The sequence below is a fragment of the Pipistrellus kuhlii genome, unplaced genomic scaffold, assembly GCF_014108245.1.
Source record: "Pipistrellus kuhlii isolate mPipKuh1 unplaced genomic scaffold, mPipKuh1.p scaffold_m20_p_12, whole genome shotgun sequence".
Classification (NCBI taxonomy): domain Eukaryota; kingdom Metazoa; phylum Chordata; class Mammalia; order Chiroptera; family Vespertilionidae; genus Pipistrellus; species Pipistrellus kuhlii.
Window position 1 is genome coordinate 43,420,751 of NW_023425427.1, and position 23,762 is coordinate 43,444,512.

General features: G+C 37.1%; 1 protein-coding gene across 2 annotated transcripts in view; it reads left to right on the forward strand.

The window, feature by feature from the left end:
• Window positions 1-23,762, forward strand: part of CCDC171 (coiled-coil domain containing 171) — a 219,781-nt gene that overhangs the window by 54,464 nt on the left and 141,555 nt on the right. For both annotated transcript variants that reach the window (XM_036434112.2, XM_045580256.1), the window contains 6 exons: window positions 1,899-2,001; window positions 12,478-12,584; window positions 14,314-14,403; window positions 15,390-15,590; window positions 18,416-18,583; window positions 20,325-20,513. In XM_036434112.2, the coding sequence (XP_036290005.1) occupies window positions 1,899-2,001; window positions 12,478-12,584; window positions 14,314-14,403; window positions 15,390-15,590; window positions 18,416-18,583; window positions 20,325-20,513 (858 nt within the window). The remainder of the gene's footprint in view (window positions 1-1,898; window positions 2,002-12,477; window positions 12,585-14,313; window positions 14,404-15,389; window positions 15,591-18,415; window positions 18,584-20,324; window positions 20,514-23,762) is intronic.

The window sequence follows — 23,762 nt, forward strand, 5'->3', positions numbered from 1 at the left end:
TTCAGCTGAGCAAGTTCTCCTTCAGTCCTTACAGAAGCGCTGGGTATGCAGTGGTAGGTACTAGCTTGAAGATAATATGAAAAGGCGAGAGCTGTGGAGCAAGTGGATGTGATGTTGATTACAGTTTCCAATGCTCCACTTTTTATGCAGAATTCCTTTGTAATGGCTTAAAATATATTCAAGTTAAAAGTTCAGACACTTACTAGAGTTAAAAATGTTCAGAACTGTTTCAAACATCTGTATGAAAGAGAAACATTGATGGTCTGCTTTTGCATGTGTCCCAAATGGGGATTAAACCTGCAACCTAACCATGGGCCATGACTGGAAATCAAACCCTCAGCTCTTCGTTGCACAAGATAATGTTCCAGCCAACCAAGCCACCTGGTCATGGTACCAAACTTATTCTTTATGTCACATGGTAAAACATGTCAATCAAAAATTAGAAACAGTATTTTATCTTTAGTTGGCACTTTGTTTTTAACAAGGGTTTTGTTTATTTAGGTGATATATTCTGCTTTCATTCTAGAATTTCTTGCTCATCAAAAAGCTATTAAGAGCCTAGCCAGGTGGCTTATTTGGTTGCAGAGTCATCCCGTACACCAAAAAAAACCACAAAAAACAAAAAAAAACCCTCTTTTCTGTTCTCATCAGACACTCTGAAGGCAGGCTTCAGGTAATATCTGTAGATGATTTCCAAACCTGTCCCTGGTCTTTCTACTGAGCTTTGCACCATTATGTCCAGATGCGTCCCATTTTTTTTTTAAAAAATTACTTGTTCGTTGTTAGTTCAAAAATATTTATTTATTGGTTTGGTTCTGTGGATAGAGCATTGTCCTGCAGACTAAAGGGTCCCAGGTTTAATTCTGGTCAAGGGCATGTACCTTGGTTGTGGGCACATCCCTAGTAGGGGGTGTGCAGGAGGCAGCTAATGGATGTTTCTCTATCATTGATGTTTCTAACTCTCTATTCCTCTCCCTTCTCTCTATAAAAAAAAACAATGAAATATATTTAAAAAAATAGAATTCATGACTGGTCTTCCTGCTAAAAACAATCAAGCATGCAAGCAAATAAACAAAAATAAGCAAACAAAAAGAGCCAAAATAAGACCTTTTTCACCTTCACTGTACTCACTCATCTACTGAAATTGGCCCAGTTCTCTTAGCCTATAATAAAAACTTGGGATCAGTCCTGGGCCCTTCTTTCATCGGTGCACTTTCCCAGCCTTTTCCAATCCAATCCAATCCAATCCAATCCAATCCAATCCAATCCAATCCAGCCCAGCCCAGCCCAGCCCAGCCCAGCCCAGCCCAGCCCAGCCCAATTAACACCATCTAACCTAATACACTGTTACCAAGGTCTGGCCATTCTATCTTCTGGCATCTTTCCAGTGTATAAACCCCCCTTTTACTGCTAAGACCATAGCCTAAGCTTCCACCACCTCTTAAATAGACTTAAGTTCCTCTTATATTTCCTTCTAATTGGTCTTACTACATTCATTCTTGACCACCATCTGGCAGTTTGTCACATGATTACCAGAGTGATCTTTTACATTGTTCTTTAATTTCTCTGTGTCTCAGTTTTCTTATCTGTAAAATTGGTATAATAAAGGCCCTTCCCTCATAGAGTTGTTGTAAGAGTAAAAAAAATTACTATGTAAAAAATACTTAGAATAGCGCCAGACACTAAGGCCTCAGTAAATTGTTAAGTGAGACCTTATCCAATGTTACATTAAGCCAAGTAAAAGGCATGAGTAAGACAGAAAGAGGTTTATTAATAATGGACTTGAATGGGGTTATTATTAGCTTGTTTATTCTTAATTGTGCTATGTATGCTCACACACAAAATCTGCAGCTCTTATGCATGACCTTATTATGTGTAATTTTTTTCTTAATTAAAAGGCTAAGAAGCACCAGGCCTTCCTCGTAGAGACGTGTGAAAATAACGTGAAAGAATTGGAATCGATCTTGGACAGCTTTACTGTGTCGGGCCAGTGTACATCAGGTTAGTTGAAGGTATAAAATGACAGATGCATCTGTCAGTGTTCCAAAGTCACTGCATTTTGGGAATTCTGCAGATGCCTCTTATGGTCCCTCATCTCAACATGTTTTGATTTGATGACATGATAAGAACAGTCCTCACAGCAGTCAGTTGGCCTGGCTGGCTGAGAAAGGGTGGCGGAGTGTGGACCTGCTGTTGTCCTCCCAGAACTTGATTTACAAGTCTCAGGGTCTGTGTGATTGGACAGACAAGGGCTCGCTTGCTGTGTTCTGAATCCAACTGAGAGAAAAGTCCTTACAGTATACCTGCAAGGGAAGCAGATGTTTCCATCAAACGGAGCCAAATTCTGAAGCAACCTTCAGCAACTTAAAGGTCATGCATTCAAAAGGTTTTGTAGGACACACAGGCTGTAATACTGCGCATTCTACATGTTGCTTTCTAAGCTGATTTTCTCCTTCATTTCCTGTTGCCATATATATTGATATATTCTCTCTAGAAAAAAAATGCTTAGGTAAAATATTTTGGTTTTAGTATCAGTGCACTTAATAGGATAAAGAAAACTTATAAAATTTTATATTAGGTAGTTGTATTTTGGGAACTAGCAAAAACATTAGTTGGCTAATGAATGCTGTCTATTTCTACTTCCTTAATTTTTTATGCTTATGCCATTATATGTGTTATAGTAGCTTTGACTTAAATACTTTTACTTTTCTACTTCAGCTGTCTTTTGCCATCCTGTCAGCCTTGAATTATTGAGTTGTTTTCTGACTCTATTATATTCTTTAAAAAGGACATAAAATTAAATTCCTTATACTTTAAAATTGAGCTCCAGAGCTCTGTGTTGTTTTTTAATGTTTTTCCTACTGACTCATTATTTATAAACTTTTCTTTTCCTCCTTATTTTCTATTTCTGTTCCATCATCCTTCTTTCCATCTTTCTCCTACCCTTCCTTCCTCCCCACATTCCTTCTTTCCTTTTTTTTTTTTTTAAATATATTTTATTGATTTTGTACAGAGAGGAAGGGAGAGAGATAGAGAGTTAGAAACATCGATGAGAGAGAGTCATCGATCAGTGCCTCCTGCACACCCCCTACTGGGGATATGCCCGCAACCAAGGTACATGCCCTTGACCGGAATCAAACCCGGACCTTTCAGACCCCAAGCCGATGCTCTATCCATTGAGCCAAACCGGTTTCGGCTCCTTTTTCTTTAAATCTGACCTTCCTCCCTTTTTCCTTCCTTCCCAATTTAATTTTTTTCTTCACTTCCTCCCTCAGATGTGCTTTCTTCCCTTCCCCATTTCTTCTTTCTTCCCATTCTCCTTTTAAGCTCTACTGGCTCCCCCTTTATTTATTTATTTATTTATTTATTTATTTATTTATTATTTTTAAAAAAATCTATTTTATTGATTTTTTACAGAGAGGAAGGGAGAGGGATAGAGAGTTAGAAACATCGATGAGAGAGAAACATTAATCAGCTGCCTCCTGCACATACTGGGGATGTGCCTGCAACCAAGGTACATGCCCTTGACCAGAATCGAACCTGGGACCCTTCAGTTCATAGGCCGACGCTCTATCCACTGAACCAAACCGGTTAGGGACCAGCTCCCCTTTAAAACTTTTCTTTCCTTCCTCTTTCTCTCATCCTACCTTTCCCATACATTCTTTACTTACTTCCACTATTTTAATATTTATCTATCTACCTGCCGAATTATTCACTATCATTTATCTTTTTTTTATTCTCTGACTCCTACTTTTAAAATATGTCCCCAGTACACATCTATACTTGATTTTCATTATAGCGCCTACAGTTCACTCAGACATCCTCTTTTCTTCTTTAATTCTATCTCTATTGACTCCTTGATAATGTTCTTCCCTCCCTCCCTTCTTAAAGTTTCTGTTCAGGGTGGGGCAGGGTTAATGGCCAGATGTTTGCCGCTCCCACTTCCCAGGCCTCCCCACTGCCATCCTTTTCCCATTCCCTGCCTGGGATGCCTGGCCCAGTGAGGTTGGCTGAGGCCCTTGCGGCCCAGAAGCTGCTGCCACGAAGCAGGAGCACCTCCACCCGGAAGGTCTTGGACCGTCCACCACTTCTGGGACCCGTGGGCGCCTCCCTGCCAATGGCCAGTGTGGGGAACCACTGCCTTCCTCCTGCAGCTGGGTGGGGCTTCCACCCCTCGCTGGGTGCACCTGCTCCTTTCCACCCCTCCTGTCCACCCCTCCCCTCAAGACCCCTTCCCTCGTGCAGCCCCTCGTTTCCTTCCCTTTTCTATTCCTGCATCTTTTTTTTTGGTTACCTTTCTGTATTTCTGTTTCTCCTCTCAGCCTGTCTGCATGCAGGCGTGCCTTCCTCTCCCTCTCCTTTTTATCCCCTCCTATCATATCCTATCCTACCCCCGGCCTTGCAGCTGCCTGAGCAGAGGGCTGGGACACAACCTGCTGATCCGGTCGTGATGTGACGCTATAACAGATAATTTGCATATTTCTCTATTATTAGTATAGATAAATACATACATGTGTATAGATAGAAATATATATATTTTATATAGCTTATATATCTTATATAATATATATTATGTTTACCTATATACATATAGATATACATATGAAAGATTTATTATGGAAATAGCTCAGTTACAGAGGCCCAGAAATCCCATGATCTGTCCTCAGCAAGCTGAAGAACCAGGAAAGCTGGTGGTATAATCCAGGGTAAATCCTGGCATAGGAACGCCCAAGAACCAGGAGCTCTGATGTCCATGGGCAGAAGAAGATGGAAGTCTCATCTCAAGAAGAAAGAGAATTTGCTCTTCTTTCATGTTTTTGTTCTCTTGGGAGGGTGAGTAGGGGAGCAATGGGTTAGATAATGTCCACCCATATTGGTGAGGGCAAATCTTCTTTACTCAGTCTACTTATTCAAATACTAATCTGTTCCAAAATACTTTCACAGACAAACCTAGACAGATCAGCTATATTGCATCCTTAGCCCAGTAAAGTTGATGCATAAAACTAACCATCATAGGTTAATTTTTATAGATGAGGGCAAGGATATTTATCTCTTTTATTTACTAATTATTTTAAACAGCTAGGCCAATACTTGGTGCAAAACAGGCACTCAATAAATATTTTTTGAATGTGAATGAATAAAAGTGTGATTGAATTAATACCAGATTAAAGGTCTAGATTACATTTGCATTAAATATTTGAGGTTATAAAGATAGCCATAGATTCTTTAAATTATAGCAGTTTTTTGACTCTTTCAGAGTCACCTGGAAGAATAACCTTCAAGAAAAGAGGCACAAACTTACATGGATCACAGAAATGCCACCTTAATTACCTACTCTCATTAGACAAGATAGCCTCAATTTATTTGATCAGGGTCATTTGTTTTTTCCTATTTCTACTTTCTACTCTACTTTCTGATATCTAATTTCTTTCCTGATGGAAATTCTTATAGTAGGATGGGCATAGGGAGAAATCTTTTCCCACTTTGAATCCAAGTAGTCTTTCTGCCTTGAGTGTTTCTTCTAATACAATTTCACCTCTACTTGAGGATGCTAGCAAACTTATAGAATGTGACTTTTCCTTCATTTGGTTCATAAAAGTAAGTTTTTGTTGTGTCTCAGTCTTGGCTCCTCCTCAGGGTGATGACTTTTGTGTTGACTGAGACAGAGCCCTCCAGTTTGGCAGCTGGAGGAAATTCTTCTTTTGTGGAAGTCATTTGTACTGTTCCAGAGGTATGTCTTTTCTTTCTGCTTGAGTGGCTGAAGGTACCCTAGGCAATAATAGTGACAGTGATGCCTTTTGGCATGTGTATATCACCTGGAAATTGGGCAGTTTCAGGGACTGCTATTGAGAAAATCAGGATAAGGTTTTTCAGCAGCAGTCTCTGAAACTGTCCTCTCTTCTTTTAATAAAGGATTATTGCCTTGAACGTGTATTTTCTTGAGAATTTTAATTGTTTTGGTGAACCTCATGGCTGGTACATTTTAACTACGAGATTAATGCGTTACAGAGAAGCTGAGAATGCCTATAACAGCAGCACATAGAGTCATAGTCTCTTTTGGTGTCATTTGCCAATTTCTTCTCTTTCCCTTCTCCAAATTCACTGAGGTTTACAAAACGAACTTGCCCTACTTTATCGTGGTCATAGCTTAAGTTTGTGAAATATAAGGGAGTGAAATAACCGAAAACTGGTTCATCCAGTGTTACAGCACGTGACAGGAGTTTTTCCTTTATTAAGGCATACTAGCATTCCATGGTATGTATATATGACATTTGTTTATCCATTCATTCATTGATGGAAGTTTGGGTTGCTTCCAACTTTTGGCTATTATGAATAGTGCTGGTATGAACATGTATGTAAAAATATCTTTTCAAGACCCTGCTTTCAATTCTTTTGGATTGAAAGTGGGATTGTTTGTCTATTAACTTTTATCACAGAACATGAATGTACTAATAGGTGCCCCATGGGATGTCTTGCATTCTAGACATACCATTTCTTATGACCAATTTTCCCTTGATAATCAAGACTAATTATTCTGATACAGAAGAACCTTCTTTGTTTTTCGGTTTCCTGGCATAAGGAGCCAAGAAATAACTGGGTGACATTCTCAGTTTCCATTTCAATGGAGTTACTGCTATGTCCCATGGTGGAAGCCGTTCTTCTTTGGGAATTAAGAGTTAGACCAATAGAGCCCATAGTTTCTGGGATGGGAGGCAGATATTTCATTAGTGGACCATTAGATGTAATAGTGAGATGAACCACTCCCTTTTCCAATATTTGATTCCAGGATCTGTGAATTCTGGCTATAGGAGAAACACAGCATGTATCAATTGTTGGCTCAGAGCACATACTACAATATATACTGAAGCATATTATCCGTGTCCTATAGAGTGTTGCCATCTATCCAGCACCATGAATCTTCAAAAGGCCATTCTGCTCTTCTGTATGCCAGCTACTTTGAGGGATGAGAAACACAGGAATTCTATGAAAATTAGACCATTTCCCATACTTAATTTGCTATAAAATTAAGTTCCCTAGTCAGAAGCAGTGCTATGTGAAATACATAATGGTGACCAAGGTATTTTATAAATTCATAGATGTTGATTTCAGCAGAAGTATTATGATTAGGGAAGAAAAATATATATCTAGAGTAATTCTACCTTAGTAAGAATAAAGCATTGCTCATTCCATGATGGAAGTGACATAGTATAATTAGCTTTGCCACCAAGTGGCTGGCTGGTCCACCTAGAGAATAATGCCAGACCACGAGTTTAGTGTTTGTTTTTGCTGTTGATAGATTTGACATTCAATAGGCGTTGTAATCCTATCAGTCTTGGTGAATGGAAGTCTATGTTGCTGGGCTTATGTACAATATTATTCATCCTTGCTGCCATGACTCCATTTTCATCCATGACTCTGTTGCTGTATGGGTAATGGCTGACATCCACAGAATGCTTCATCTTGGTCTCCTGATTATTAAGATACTGAAGATGATCTGGGCATAATGGCCATTTCAAGAGGTCATAAACATACTCTTGCCTAGACTACCTTGTTACCAGTTTTCCAGTTGTGATCTCGTTGAGTCCCTGACTATTAAGCCAAACTGTTAGCTACAACCCATAAGTTGGGGTACATTTTTTACCTTTGATCATGTCTCATTTTAGGAAAAATGGCAATTAAGTTTATTACTTGAAGTTCTGTCTACTGGGAGGAATTTGCTTCACCACTGTCCTTCACGGTCACCTTTGAGTGGAGCTGTGGTGCTGCAACGGTCTACTTTCAAGAAGTTTCCGCTTATCATACAGATCTATATATGAAGCCCATATTTTTCTTAATTAGCCAGATGATCACAGGAAACTTTTCATGGGTCCAGGATTTGGGTTAAGAGAGAGCAAGCAATGTAACAAGAATAGGATTCATGGGAATCTGTACTACTTGCCTCTACAACTTACGTGTGCCTTTAGGACTTGCTTGGGCCCAGTTTTGTATATACACTTTCACTTTATGATAGAGTGCTATTGTGTATGTTCAGATTATGGGTTGGTAGATCAGACAGTGCAATTTTATTATGGGCAACTCATGGTAAAATAGTGACCATGAATGCAGATTCTGCTGAGACTGGTAGCCTGTCAAGTCTAACGCTGATTTTCAAGAGGAGAACAGTTATTTGTAGAGGATGGCTTGCTCTGTTCCAAAATCTTAAAAGTTCACACTAGCTTCACTTCTAGGGACCTGCCAAACCTGACTTGCTTGAATTTGAGCAGTCCGAATGATGTCTTGGTAGAGAGCTAAGTGGAACATGTGATGCCTGAAATGGAGAATTGATCAAGATTTCTACAGACTGGATTATGATGGCGGGCTAGAGTGGCTGTAGCTCTGAGGTAGGGCAGTCAAGGTATATTGCTGGCCTTGTCAGTTGAAAGAAACTGTTTTGGTGGTTTTTATTAAAAGGATAAAAGAAATAGCTTCATTCTAAGTTGTCAAGAATATACTGATTTGCTCTAACAACAAAACTACATTTAAAAATCCCCCCCAAAACTACATCTTTAACTGCATCTAAATTGGAGTCACATGTGATTATGCTTGCAGTAATTTACTGTCATTCTCTAACATCCATATACAGTCTGCAGAAACCAGATAGGTGAATTGAATGCTGGTGTGGTTGGAATAACTATCCTTTTTATCTTCTAAATCTCTGTAGTCTCTCAAGGAATGTGACATTACTTTCAACTTATTTTCCTAGGTAAGAGTAACTTAGGTAACCTCCATTTGCTTTTTATCCCCTGTAAGTCCCTCTCTCCATGTGTCAGGTAACCAATATGGATAGTGTGCCAGTTTCTGCATTTGTCTTTTCTAACTATGCATTCCAAACTGGGGACATAACTGTGAGGTGGGTTCAAGTATCTTCTAGGCCCACTGGAGACAGACCTTGGCCAAAACTCAGTTAACCACTTGACCTTTATAAACTCCAACCCTATCTAGTGAACCACAGTAGCATTTTAGTGTCCAGTTACCCTTATAAGTGCGGTTAGCTTCTCTTTCCTAGTGCATGATTATCCTGGTAAAGGGTTGCACGATTCTTTGAGAACCCATCCTCTTTTTTTCTTTGTGAACCCATACCTTTTTTTTTTTAAAGCTCAGTCCTTTGTCTTATCTTCTCTCTCCATTAATTCTTCCCTTTAGGGGTCTTTCAGGAGACTAAAGTAGGTAAGACAATGCTTGAGAAGGTGGAGGAGATAAGAGTCACCTCATTCATTGCAATTTTACTGTTTCTATTGTGGAACAGTAAATTACTGAGGTAATAACACCAACTTGAAAAATAGTGGTTTATCTGAGTAATGTCAAAATACTTGTTATTGAGATTGTCTAAAGGGAAACATTTAAATAGAGGGCTTGGAATCTTTTCTTATGCTCTGTTCCCTCCTGTGAGCTTGAAAAGATTACCAGAATGTACTTAAAAGTGAGAGAGATTGAAATAGGCAGGATGATGTGAAAATGTAGGCTGCTGCCCATGTCAGAGACACACACATACAGGGTGAGGGACAAACAAATTTAGAAGATTTTCAGTTGTTGTTTCGGAAATACAAAGTGTTCTGAAGCATTCTTTTTTCATTTGGACTTTGACTTTTGAAAAGCCATTTATGACCACTATTAAAACAATTTTTTTTAAGACTTACTTTGATAGGAAAACTTTAATAGCCTATTTTTTGGGTGGCCATAGTGCAGCGATTAGACCACATGTGTCAAACACAAGGCCCGCGGGCCAAATCCGTCCTGCCAGGCCTTGCAATGTGGCCCACACTGCGCTGTCATCACTGCACTTCGCTGCGTTTCCATCACAATGACAGTTTATGACTGTTCAGTAAACCATTCGGCCTGCGATTTAGGCTGGATTTTAGATTTTGGCCCCTTCTCTGATTGAGTTTGACACCCCTAGATTAGACTATTATTAGATTAAATTAAATCAGTTTAGTAAGGTCCAGGGTCCTTTCTTTTTATTTATAAGCATTTTGCCAAGTAAAGGGACTAGTATCTATATATATAAAAAGGTTAAGTGACCCACCATATGTCTATCTGACTATCCAACCAACCGACCAGCTGGTAGCTATGATGCACTCTGACCACCAGGAGCGGAAACCACAGGCATAGAAACAAGGAACAGATTGATGAATCTCAGAGGGAAGTGGGGAGAAGGGAGGGCAGGAAGATATTCGCTAAACATCTTTTATGCATACTAGAGGACTGGTGCATAGATTCGTACACTGGTGGGGTCTCTTGGCCTGGTCTGTGGGGATCGAGTTGAAAATGGCTCTTCAACATCACCCGAGGAGTTCTGGATTGCAAGAGGGTACAGGGCAGGCGGAGGGACCTTTCTGGTGCACGAATCCATGCATCAAGCCTCTAGTTTAAAAATAAACATCAGCTTGCGCATGCATGATACATATAAAGCTCTCACTGGTGCCAATTCCATGCATGTGTTTCAATCTGTCATTGTTGATCATGAATTCTATTATAGAGAAAGGTTGAACAGTGATATTAAAATATTTCTTCTAATTAATTTTCTTTTAATGTGCATGAATTTATGCACTGGGCCACTAGTATTTTTTTATTTATTTATTGCAGGTCACTAGTCTTTTATAATGGATGGATTGGAACATAAAACATTCTTTGTATTTCAACTGAACTTTATTGCATAAACATTTTCAGACAAAGAAATGAAACTTTATTTTATGCAGAATATAGAAATGTATATTGGTCAGTTAGGAGAGGGCATTTTGTTTCTTACCCCTCAATACTCATATTAAGATGATTTTATTCTTTTGAATTTTTAAGAGGAAGTTTTCTCCCTTACTATAAACGCTAGCAGATTTTAGTGTCCTTTAATGATTTATTCATGGCCTACTTTTGTAGTAGTAAAAGAAAAGAATTATATATTACTTTTTAAAATCTTGTGCAAGAGAGCAATTTTTAAAATATATATTTGGTAAGACCTTTAATTAAAATTTTAATGAGTTGTCTTTTCAACTCATAGTCGTTATAGAGATTGTCTTCTCCATTATTATGGCTTACTGCAGTGTCATGTTCCCCCCCCTCCTGGCTGGGATATGTTTTTTTTTTTTCATATTACCTTTGTTTTTTAAGTTTATAGTCTTCTCTTTAGGAAAATCTGAGGTGTATCCATACTTAAGATAGTATTTAAATTATACTATGATGAATGTAATAAATTTATTTATAAAATCTTGTCTAAGATTAAAATACTAAAAATAATCAGTTCTCTGAGTTGGTCTATCGTTAACCAAACATTTCCCTCCTTTTTTTCATTTCTTTCTTTTCTTACTGTGTTCTTCCCTATTCCCCTAAGTTCTATAATTGCACACTTGAAGAATGGATGAATGATTTTATATAATTATTTGCTTACTGTCTCTCCTCTTTTTTTACTGTAAATTCTGTGAGCACAGACTATACCAATCTTGTTTATTTGTGTGCCTAATGCCTAGGATTAGTACATATTAATAATTCTGTAAATTAGTTGATTGAATGAATCAATGAATAATAAAAGATATCTTATGAATGCTTTTAAAACAATTGTCTTTGTTGAAATGTGTTTCTTGTCTATTGAAGGATTTAGAATGTATATTACAGGGAGAAATAATAGGATAGAATATATTGGAATAAGTATGTTTTAAAATTTGCTACTTGTTTTTTTTTTTTTTTTTTAACAAAGCATAGTACAATAAGCAATCAATTTAAAGTGGTTTTTGAAACTAAACTTTTGATTATTTTGGATTAATATTTTGAACTACATTTTCCCATGTGACCTTGATTAGCTCAACTAAAAAGCCTAACAAAATTAAAATAGTTTGAGGGCATAATACGGAAATACTCATATTTTTACAAGGAGTATCAGTTTTAAGGATTTTAATTGAAACATGATGTGGGCCTATGAAGATAATAACATATTCATTATTTTAAATTGTAACTTGAGAATTTTAAGGATTGAAAAATATTTCCAAGCATAACAGAAAATTATGTGCCCTTGGGTTCAGAAATTATTATTTTAGCTAAATAGGCCTGACTGATCAGAAACACAAGGCCCAAAGTAAGTGTATGTAACTCCCAAAACAATGTTAGTGTAGACTGTTCATTTAATTGTTAGATATCAGGTGTGTACAAACACTTTGATTACTTAGGAGATAGAGGGGAAAAAAAGAGTTCACTACTGACTATAGTGTGGGCCTTGTAAGGTAAGAAGTGGCCATAAATTAGAACTTGGCATATTATGAACTTAATTTGACCACTTGTTTAGAAAGACTTAATATTTGACTATACAGCAGTGCACTCTGAAGAATGATTCAACGCAGTGTTTCTTAATGTCTTTTCAGCTCTGTCTAATTGCAATATCTCTGTTACTGTTTGCTTAGCTTTTGTCTCCTTGTGATGTAAAGGGTATACTTTTCATCCTAAGTTTTTCCCTAGGCGTCCCCAAAGACAAAGCTAAACCTCCCAGCTTCTCTGTTGTCCTTGAGACTCTGAGGCGTACCTTGACAGATTACCAGAACAAGCTGGAAGATACATCTAATGAGGTAACACTTGCACTGTTTGGCTCCACACATATAGCCTTCGGCCTGCAGCAGTATGTATCCCTTGCTTGTTACAAAGGTCAAAAAAATTGGGAATATTGACTTGGCAGCTTCACAGATATAAAAAATAATAAATTATATGTCACTGTTCTTTAAGTGTGGCCTAAAGTCGTGCCTCATTTATATTTTTGTAACTTAGGTCACACTCTTATTTTCGAAGTTATAAAGACTCTGCTACTCTTGGACTTCAAAATCTATTTTAATTTAATATAAAAGCTATGCAAGTCATTTCACTTAATATGTGTTATATTTAAATTTTAATGTGGTTTTATGAATTTGCAATAGGTAGTGGAAATTTAGATGTTAATATTTTAGGTTAAGATTTCTACAGATTGTAAAAGTCTGAATAAAGAAGAGATGCTAGTTTTCATTCTTTAAAGTGAGTAAAGTGTTGATATAAGTTTTTAAAAACAATTGTCTCTGATGCAGTCTGGAAGTTTTTTAGTTTGCCAATTGAAAAAGCTCATGCTTCTGTTTATCATCTCATTTGTATTATTTACTGTGTGGGTTGATAATTTTCTTGGGTATTAAAATATTTAATGAATCTGTGCTTTAAAAATTGAAGAATTTGCTTAGTTACATTTTGTCAAATTAGAGAATATAAAGTAATTACATTAAATACAATTAGTAAAACAACAGACATTGTTTGAACCAAAAACAAACTACATAGCATGAAAATTTAATGCTTATCCTTCTGTTCATTTGTTTCATTCATACAATATGAAGACTATAAAACTATTACAGTTCACATTTCAGAAGGGGCTTATTTTACTTTAGTTTAAGAAGATAAATAAAGAAGGAAAAGTGAGCCTTCTCAGTTGTTCAAAAGGCATAAAAGAAAGTGACCATTGAAATAATTAAATTTCTATAGAGAATAAATATTGCTAAGTCTATCCCTGTGAGACAAGACAACCTATATTGTTAGTAGTTTATGAAAGTCTTCTGAGGCCTCGGACTGGAAGCTGCAGGGTAACTGGGAACATATTACCCACAGCGAATTGTTATTTGGGAGGATGGATGTCACATGATCCTCAGCACAGTTGAAAAGTCGGCTCAGCAGGCTTTGGCTTAGTAATGCGCTTTGTTGTGAACCAGTGCCAGAGACAGCAGTGGGGAGACCAAGGGGGTGGCTGCAAAGAAAGCAAAAAGAGCAGTCTGACAGAAAGAAGAATGAACTGTCAAAGAAAATAAATCACAAGCAGAGCAGGACCAACTGATGACCTGCCACAAGCCTTCCCAGTAGGACTGCATGTGACCGACCCTGAAGTTGTCATATGGAGTGAGAGACCAGTGAATACCCTCATGATGTATGGAAAGAACAGTCTTCTGCTCTGTCCTTTTTTCTTTCCTTATAGATGCCACTGCTTCTGGCATTTTGGTCCAGAAGGATTTTAAGAATAAAGTTATATTCGCTTATAGTGAGAATGAAATCCTTTGTCTGACATCTTGTGAAAAGATAATAATATCACTGACGTTTTAAGCTTGAATGCTTTTTTTTTAACCATCTGAGCTTGTGACAGAAATTACCTAGTTAACCAGAAGAAATTTTTAAGACTCTTCATTACTATTCAAAAGTGTATGTTAAATAACTGCATAAAAACATTTAAAGATTAGCTTTTGAGCTACCAATCCTTGAAAAATATAAAAAAGTTATTTACGTTTTCTTTATCAGCTAAACAGTGTGAATGATGCCAAGGGAAAGATATCTACTGAACTTGATTCTACCAAACAGAAGATAGAATCTCACACTAAAAATATAAAGGTATTGATTTAAAAAAAACTTCTATTGTATTAAGAGACAAATATAATTGTTTAGGGAAACTTTATGGTAGAGATATCTGAAAATATGCTTTCTATTTCTTATTAAGTACATTTGGATACAACTTTAATTTTTTATTATTGATCAAAGTAACAAGAATGTTTTTCATTAAAAAAACTTGATTAGAAATTGTTCTGATTAATGGAAACATTTATTTCCCAGACTTAATTACAATACCATGGATCACAAATTTAAGGTTTAATGTCTGCTCTTAGACACATAGTAAACATTTTACATAAGCACATCAATATTTGGGGTCAGTTTCCATCATTTTGGGTGGGACCATTGTTTTTAGTACGTCATGCCTAGTAATGGGCCAAGACCATGCCTAGTAATGGGCTCAAGTCCAGGAAAATTGTTTATTTTATTTTCTGTGCCATTTTTATGTAATACGTTTTTTGCAGAACTGAAGCAGCTCTCAGAGTTGCTCAATAGTGTTGTTGTTGGTTTATATTGCATTTGTCCTTGACATACTTTATAGAATTTAAGATTAAGGAATAAATAGTTCAAAAATTTGTGCCACATATTTTAGATTTATATTAGCATTTGGGATTTCATGGAGAAGGCAATGTTGTTATATTAAGTATAAGATTTAGTCTTAAAATGTTATTTTTATGGTATTTAAAGATTTTGGGGTTACCAAATTATATTTTGTTAATAGATTGAAAGAAAAGAACTTCTTGGAATAAGCTGTCTTATTAACACTTTATGTTTAAATGTTAAAACAACAAATTTTTTAATCTTACAGCTACAATAATTGTACTTAAACAATATGTTCAATAAAAAAACCATAGTTTTTGACAAATGCTTCCCTTTGTGACTCTTTTATGGTAAAGTTTTGGAAATCTTCATGTGGATTTTATATTTGTGCCTCCCACCCCTACATTGGCCTGCCATCATACGGCCTCTATTTTTGGTGTCTCCTACAGGACCTTCAGGACAAACTGGCTGATGCCAATCAGGAGTTGAGTCATTTACGCAGTAAGTGTGCGGACAGAGAGGCTCTGGTCGGCACTTTAAAAGTGGAGCTGCAGAACGTGCTACACTGCTGGGAGAAGGAGAAGGCACAAGCGGTCCAGTCCCAGTGTGAACTGCAGAAGCTTTCCCAGGCTTTCCAGAAGGACTCCGAGGTACCACCTGAGTCAAGATGGCCGTTTCACTAGTCTCAGTTTCATAAGTTTACATACGTCAGCTGGCTGTTTTTACTCTTATTTGATTTAATCAAAAAATTCTGAGCTGATCATTTTGAAATATGCATGCCAGCTGCAAAATCAGTCACTCCATTACTCTGTGCCATCCTGTTTCAAGGAAGAAGTAATGTAGATTAACCCTTCTATCACTTGTACAACTAACTTATTGCAATAACTATGATCCTAACAGCCCTTTCAAGGTTGGCTTGATTGCTAATGATAAAATTATTATTATTATTTTTTTAGATTTCAGTATTTAGTAGCTAGTCATGGTAGAAAGAATATGTGTTGTTTATTTTTTTGTTTTTGTAATCAGAAAGAACTGGACTTGGGTCCTGGGGCTTTTATTTACAAACTATGAGTATGAACAAGTCACACGGCTTAGTCTCTCCACATCTGAGTTTTTTTATTTGCAAAACAGGAATAATATTTACTTTAATAGCCAGTCAGTCTCCTTGCTCTTTATATAAAAATTTAGGAAAAAACCCCAACAAATCCCACAAAATTAAAACTTTATTTGGGTGCCCTAGAGAGTGGCTTTCCATTTTCATTTTCATTTATTAACCACTTCTTAAAGTATGATGAAAAAATTTCATAGTATGAGCTGGGTGAATGGAATTATATGTTCTTTTACCCAGGGGATATGGAGCTAGTCTGGCTAGTGTGAAACTGGTTTATCTGAGTCGTCCGGCATATTGAGTTCATTACTTCAACAAATATGAACATGCATGCCAAAAGCGTAAAAAGGAAACATTCCTTCCCCTCTTCTCGCAGTCTGGGATTTAAATTGTGTCCACATGAAGGGCCTGGAATTGTTCTACACATCAGATAGTGATTAAAGTAAAGGAAACTAGAAGCCTGACTATATTGTAAAGTCAGCATGTCTACAACAATGTGGTTGGGTTCAACATGTGTGAATTGATTTTGGATCCTGAGATTCTCTTTTCACGCCAAATGGATGATTATCATGCATGGTTTATCACAGCCCAAGCAAAAAGGACATAATGGCGACACAATGAATTATCCTTGAAGATGAACTCTCAATGGCAAAATGTGCAGGGAGGAGGTTTTAAGTGCCTGAACATTACATTTGCTTAGTTATATTTAATAAGATTTTTAAACATCTCAGCCCGGTTGAAAATACAAAAGACATCTTTAATTGCTTAAAAAAGAAAATGGCATAGCATATTTATGAAGACTTCTGATATGCTAACTCAAGTTTATGATTTTAATCACATATTTAATTTTCTTTTGTTTTTAAATTGTTATGTTTGGAAAAAAGTAAGGTGGCATATTAAGATATGTGTATCTTAATTTCTCGCAAAAGAAACGTTGCCCACACATTTCTAATTATAAACCTTTACATATGCTGTATTCAGTTTTTTTTTCTATTTGAGTATGTTTTCATTGATTTTAAAGAGAGGGTAAAGGAGAGGGAGAGATAAAGAAACATCAGTGAGAGAAACTACAATTAGACAGAGGGAGAGATATTACAATTAGAGCTGAAAAGAAACCAATCGGCTGCCTTCTGCATACCCCCTACTGGGATTCTGCAACTTGGGCATGTGCCCTGACCAGGAATCAAACCAGTGACCTCTTGTTGGTACATGGTATGTCACTCAACCAACTGAGCAACACTGCACATATATTCAGTTTTTCTTATCTAGAAGATGAGAATTTCTATATTTTCCCTCTCAAAATCTCCCCCTTAAACATTTTTTTTCTCATATGTTAAAAAAATCTTGAGGGAATTAATTTTATGTACATAAAATATTCATTTTTCAGCTTCACTGTTCCTTTGTCTTGAGTTCCATTCTTTGGGACTGTACAGGGGAAACATTTTATAAAGACAGCATCAGGCTTTTTAGTAAGTAAACTTTCCTTGTGTGTTCAAGATGGGATCATTTTTTTACTGACTTCTACAGCAGAGTATTTCTAGGTAATTAAACAATAGTTAGTTTTGTTATTGTAATGGCAGTATGATTTTAAAGAAATTTTTCTACATAGTTCTAATTGGACGGTTTTGAAAGGATATCTTGGACAGCTATGTACATTTTAAAAAAATTCTTCCTAGTGTTTGAACACCTACAAATGCCTCTGTGCCAAACACCATATGAACTTATAAGCGGGCAAAATAAATGAGCCCATCTTCCATATCTTTCATATCACTGTCTGCTTTGCCTGAGGGGCTTGGTATAGATTTTCTATAAGTGGTAAGTAAGCTGGAATCTCTGGAGGGGGACAGGAGCTGAGTAATTGTGTACCTGTGAAGTACAGATATTGGCATAACATTTTCTCTGACAGAGTTGAGTAACACTTCTCTCTGTAATGGTGTTTTGACTTAAAATAACATCTATTTTAGCAAATGCAAATATGAAATTACAGAATTACCACACAGACTTTCAGTTAGGATACCTTGGAAGCCACTTGTTCAGATTCCTTCTGTTACAGATGAGTAAGTTGAGGCCTGAACTCACTAAGACCACCTCCTCAGTAGTAGCAGAGCTGGGTCAGAATGCTGGTCTTCTGGCTTATAGATTTCAGAATTTGGTTTTGAACACTAAGTTTAAGCCATTCCCAATGTCTATCTGATGCTAGTTTTGATTGTAAAAAAAAAAAAAAAAAGCCACAAAGTGATAATAATCTGAGACTTGAGTATTTTAATTCCTTCCCAAGTTTTTGAAATAAATTATTTACATTATATATTATGTGTTTTACTTATAACAATGTTTATATACCGGAATTAATTTCCCTTTTTCTCACAGGAGAAGCTAACCTTCCTTCACACCTTGTACCAGCACTTGATAGCAGGCTGTGTGCTCATAAAACAACCAGAAGGCATGCTGGATAAATTCTCCTGGTCTGAGCTTTGTGCAGTCTTGCAGGAGAATGTTGATGCCCTGATCGCAGACCTCAACAGGGCTAATGAGAAGGTAACTGTCCTCAGGCACCAGATACCTCTATTAAATTCAGTGACATTTGTCCACATCACAGTATCATTAAGAGGGGCTGACATTCATCTTATTTCAAAAAGAATTTGGATGTTAATAATTCAATACCATTAATTATGGCTTGTCTACCACTCAGTTTGATGCCATTGCTGTGGGCATGTAAATGTGACTGAAGTCTGTATGAAGTCTCTAAGCTCCACTTTCTGTGCAGGACATGCTAATACTACTAGCCAGTATTAGCCACAGGGACCTAATTAAAAGAAAATAAATTAATCTTACTGATGAAGCAATTCAAAGAACTTAGCCATTTACATTAATAAACCAACTCTTTATGTTAGCATAAAATAGAAACAAGATACAGTTCTTCAAAAACATGATCTTAAAATTCTTTGCTTAGGAAATAATGAGGCATTAAAAGCAGTTAAAATTTTAAATTATGTTTATAACATTTCTTGAAATATAACAAACTGTGTATTACCAAACCCATTCAGTGCTATAGATTGTAAGAAGTATATATTATAGGAGAAAACGGTAGACTTCTATTATAGTCACTTTATCATTCACAAGCTTAGAAATTCAGTCTTTCAAAAAAAAATTTAAAGACTTTCTTTTGGTTATGGAAAATCAAAATGGCTTAGGAGACTTAACATATGTCACCATTAAAAATATTGATTCTTATCTTGGGTCTACTGAACTAGTCAAAACTATGTTTAAGTGGTCTAGTTTCCAGATCTTAGTTATAATGACATTTGCTCTTAAGAGAAAAGAAAAAACTGTTCCCCAAAGTTTATTTTTAACCTTGGCCCAATTTAAGGGTGAGTTAGGACATTTTACCTTGGTCTGATTGGCAAACACTACCATAGGCACTGAGAAATGGAATTGAGGAAATAAATTGTGAGCCACAGATACTGTTCATGATTGTGAATGTGTGTATCATGGGTTTGAAAATTACTGATAATTAAAATCAATTCATGTTTTAACCCTCTGAGATGCTGTTATGCTTTAATAGATTGTCATAGTTTCAAAACATCATTAATTGTCATACAAGTTAGGCGATTTTCTTTACAATGTTTTGAATGTGAAATAAAAAAATGGTTGGAAAATTCTGCTTTATTATATGTTATATGTTTGTAGATATGTAAATCTCATTTAAATACTTACTTTCCCATTGAGATATCTTAATAGATTGAACTTTGGATCTAGAAGTAAGAATATTCTTCTCAATTATTTTTTTTTTAGTAAAATGGGTCTTAAAATGAGTAATGTTCTTAGAAAGAGAAGAATAAAAGATTTGTCATCTAAGTATACACATGACACCATTTTGCGCCAAAAAATGATAATTTGCTTTACTAATTTCTGTTTCATAATTTCCTTTAAAAATATTTTTATTGACTTCAGGGAGGATGGGAGAGGAAGAGAGAGATATCAACATTAATGATGAGGGAGAATCATTGATTGGCTACGATCTACTGGGGATTGAATCTACAACCCAAGCATGTGCCCTGACCTGAAATTGAACTGTGACCTCCTAGTTCATAGATTGACGTTCAACCACTGAGCCATACTGGTTGGGCATCATCATTTATTTATTTTAATTTTAACTTAGAATGTTCATATTATCTCAAGGAATAAAATATATTGGAACATTTTGGATGTTTTTTGGGAGAATACCTAGAAATGGTTTGTCAGCATAGCTTTTTCTTTGATGCACTTCCCCATTTAGATAAGTCATCTGGAGTATATCTGTAAAAACAAGTCTGATACGATGAGAGAGCTTCAGCAGACCCAAGAGGACACCTTCAACAAAGTGGCTGAGCAGATCAAGGCCCAGGAGGGCTGCTGGCAGAAGCAGAAGAAGGAGCTGGAGCTGCAGTACTCGGAGCTCCTCCTGGAGGTGCAGAAGAGGGCACAGGTATGCAGCTTGCACAGGGCGTTATTCAGATTCCATTGTCAAGTCAGTTAAAACCTCCTGATTGCCACATAAACTTGGTGGGCACAAGTGATACATATGATCATGCCAACATAAATGGATATATATATATATATATATATATATATATATATATATATATATATCTTGTATGTGCATAAGTACTAAGAATTGTCTATCACTGAACTATGGAAGTAGATTGGTTTCTGGTTAAAGTATCTCAGAATACATTGATCAATTGATTGCTAAAATTGTATTGCCTTCATTTACTTTTAAAATAAAAGGTTAAGAGGTTTGGTAAAATATTTTCAGTTTCAATGTAGGTATTTTTTTAAATCCAGTTTACTCCACTTATAGGGGTTCCTATGTGAACCATCATTTTAATTCTTTTGGGGTTGAAATTTGTTATACCTCCTAACATTGTATAAGAATTACAGTTGTAAACCCTGTAGCAATATAATTGACTGTGAGATGTATTATGTCTTCTATGTTGGATTCCATTGAGAGTAGAAGCTATGAGTAGTTAATCATATTTTTTCTTACACAATTTTTTTTTTATATATATTTTATTGATTTTGTACAGAGAGGAAGGGAGAGAGATACAGAGCTAGAAACGTCGATGAGAGAGAGTCATCGATCAGCTGCCTCTTGCACACCCCCTACCGGGGATATGCCCGCAACCAAGGTACATGCCCTTGACCGGAATCGAACCCGGAACCCCCCAGTCCCCAAGCCAACGCTCTATCCATTGAGCCAAACCGGTTTCGGCTCTTACACAAATTTTTGTCAACTTAATTTATTATTGTTTACTGTCATTCCTGCCCAATCAGGAATAAAATATGGTAGTGTATATGTTTTTTTTTTTCATATTGAATTTAATAATGGGTCCCTTTTTCTCAAGATAGGAGACTTAGGAATCAGAAGGTTATATATTCTTCCCATGCTAAGAGCTTTATGTGCACTTATGCCCTTTTCTGTGAATTTGAATGAATTAATACACTCTCTTCAAGTAACCATTTGTTCATTGTATGAAGGGTGCCTTGTGATATGCCCTGCATTTTCTACTACTGAAATAAAAATCCTAAACAATTTATTATTTTTAGAAGTAGCATTGACATACAGTGAAGTGAACAAATCTTTCATGTACAATTTGATGTTTTGATCAATGCAAACACAATGTAAGCATCACCCTACTTAACACTTAAAACATTGTCATTACCCTAGAAAGTTCTCAGACCCACACTATTTGTTCAAGACTTTCCTTTCCTCTTTGAATAGCTTCTTCCCTTTGTGAAAAAAGCAATTGACATCAGTTTGTTGTCCATTTTCACAGAACAGTAGGTCCTTGGGTTATGCTGGAGATCCGTTCCTACGGCATGACTTAACATCTTTTTTGCCGTAGGTTGGAACCTACCTACATGAGCACCTGTGTCACTCACATGGAGTACATATACAGCAGTAATGAAGTGAAACAGTAAAAATATTTTAAAAGAAAGATAACAATTCCTGACCTTTACTTGTGGTAAATAAATAATAAAAAACATAATGCACATATGTACATATGTCACAATGATGGAACTTTTTTAAAAAAAATAAATAAATGGGAGATGGTGACGTAACCATGAAACAATGTACATTGAGACTGATATAACCTGAGGACTGCTTGTACTGCCTTTTCCAGAATGTCATATGAATGGAATTATACAGCATGTAGCCATTTGTGTCTCATTTTTTCACTTAGAAAAAATGTATTTGGGATTCTTTACTGTCCTTATGTTTACCAGTAGTTTGTTCTTTTTTTTTTTTTTTTATATGCATTTTATTGATTTTTTTTTTTTTTTTACAGAAAGGAAGGGAGAGAAATAGAGAGTTAGAACATCGGATGAGAGAGAAACATTGATCAGCTGCCTCCTGCACACCCCCTACTGGGAATGTGCCCGCAACCAAGGTACATGCCCTTGACCAGGATCGAACCTGGGACCCTTCAGTCTACAGGCCGACGTGTTATCCACTGAACCAAACCAGTTAGGGCAGTTTGTTCTTTTTTATTGCTGACTGGTAATCCATTGTATGGATGTACCATGTTTGTTTATCTAGATACTTGCTGATGGGCCTTTAGGTTGTTTATTTTTTGGCAATTATAACTTAATTTATCCCCTCAGCCCTGCCTGCCCAGTCTCAGGGGCTGGAGGTGACCCCTTGATCAGGGGAAGGCGATGCCCCATCACACCTCTGCTACTGCCACTGCCAGCAGTGCAAGCCTCAGCTGGCCTTGGTTTCCTGAGCCTCGGGCAGCCCCGGGCATCTGGGCAGCTGCCATCTGAGGCTTTACTGTGCCTTGGGCCAGCCCTAAGCGGCTGGGGGGCTGAGGGGACTGGGAGACTCTGGAGACAGGCACATGGAGTGGCCTGGCCTTCCGAGGGAGGGCCTTGCCTTGCCGCATGCCTGCCACCCCGGCAGGGCTGACAGGACTGGGTGCTGCCATCTTGTGGCTGTGGGTGCCGCTATCTTTGAGGGCAGGGCAGTCAATTAGCATATTCCCTTCTTATTGGCTGTGGGTGCCACCATCTTTGTGATGGCATGAGGCTCAATTGGCATATTCTCTCTTAGATAGGATGCTTTAAATATTCATGGATAGATTTTTGTGTGATGATAAGTTTTCATTTCTCTTGGATGAGTATTTGGGAGTTGATTTCTGGGTTACAAGGTAAGTGTATATTTAACTTTATATGAAACTATAGGCCAGTTGCGCCAGGAGGCGCCCCTGCCTCCTGCTGTGCGAGGAAGCACCCTGCGGGGGGTTGGGACCTGTGCCTGACCTTTGTAGCGCCGGCCGCTGCATTGTGTCTGCTGGGGTGGGCGCAGGTGCTCCTGTGTGTTGTGTCTCCACTCTGGCCCGCCCCCAGCTCCAGCCTCTCTGTAGCTGCTGGGGCTGGGGGCGGCACCCAGTCTCCTCCCGCCCATCTGCACGCAAAGCTCCTCCTGAGCGGTCATGATATAGTCTTCTCCTGAGCATTTATGATGCCTGGCTAATTAGCATATTACATATATATATATAATTATTACCATATTTTTTGGACCATAAGACGCTCTGGACCATAAGACGCACCAGTTTTTAGAGAAGGGAAATGAAGAAAAAAAGATTCTGAAACAAATAGTGTCCTAAAATATTTTATGTGCATTAAAACCCAACATCACAGTCATAAACACATGTAATCAACCCTGTAAAGT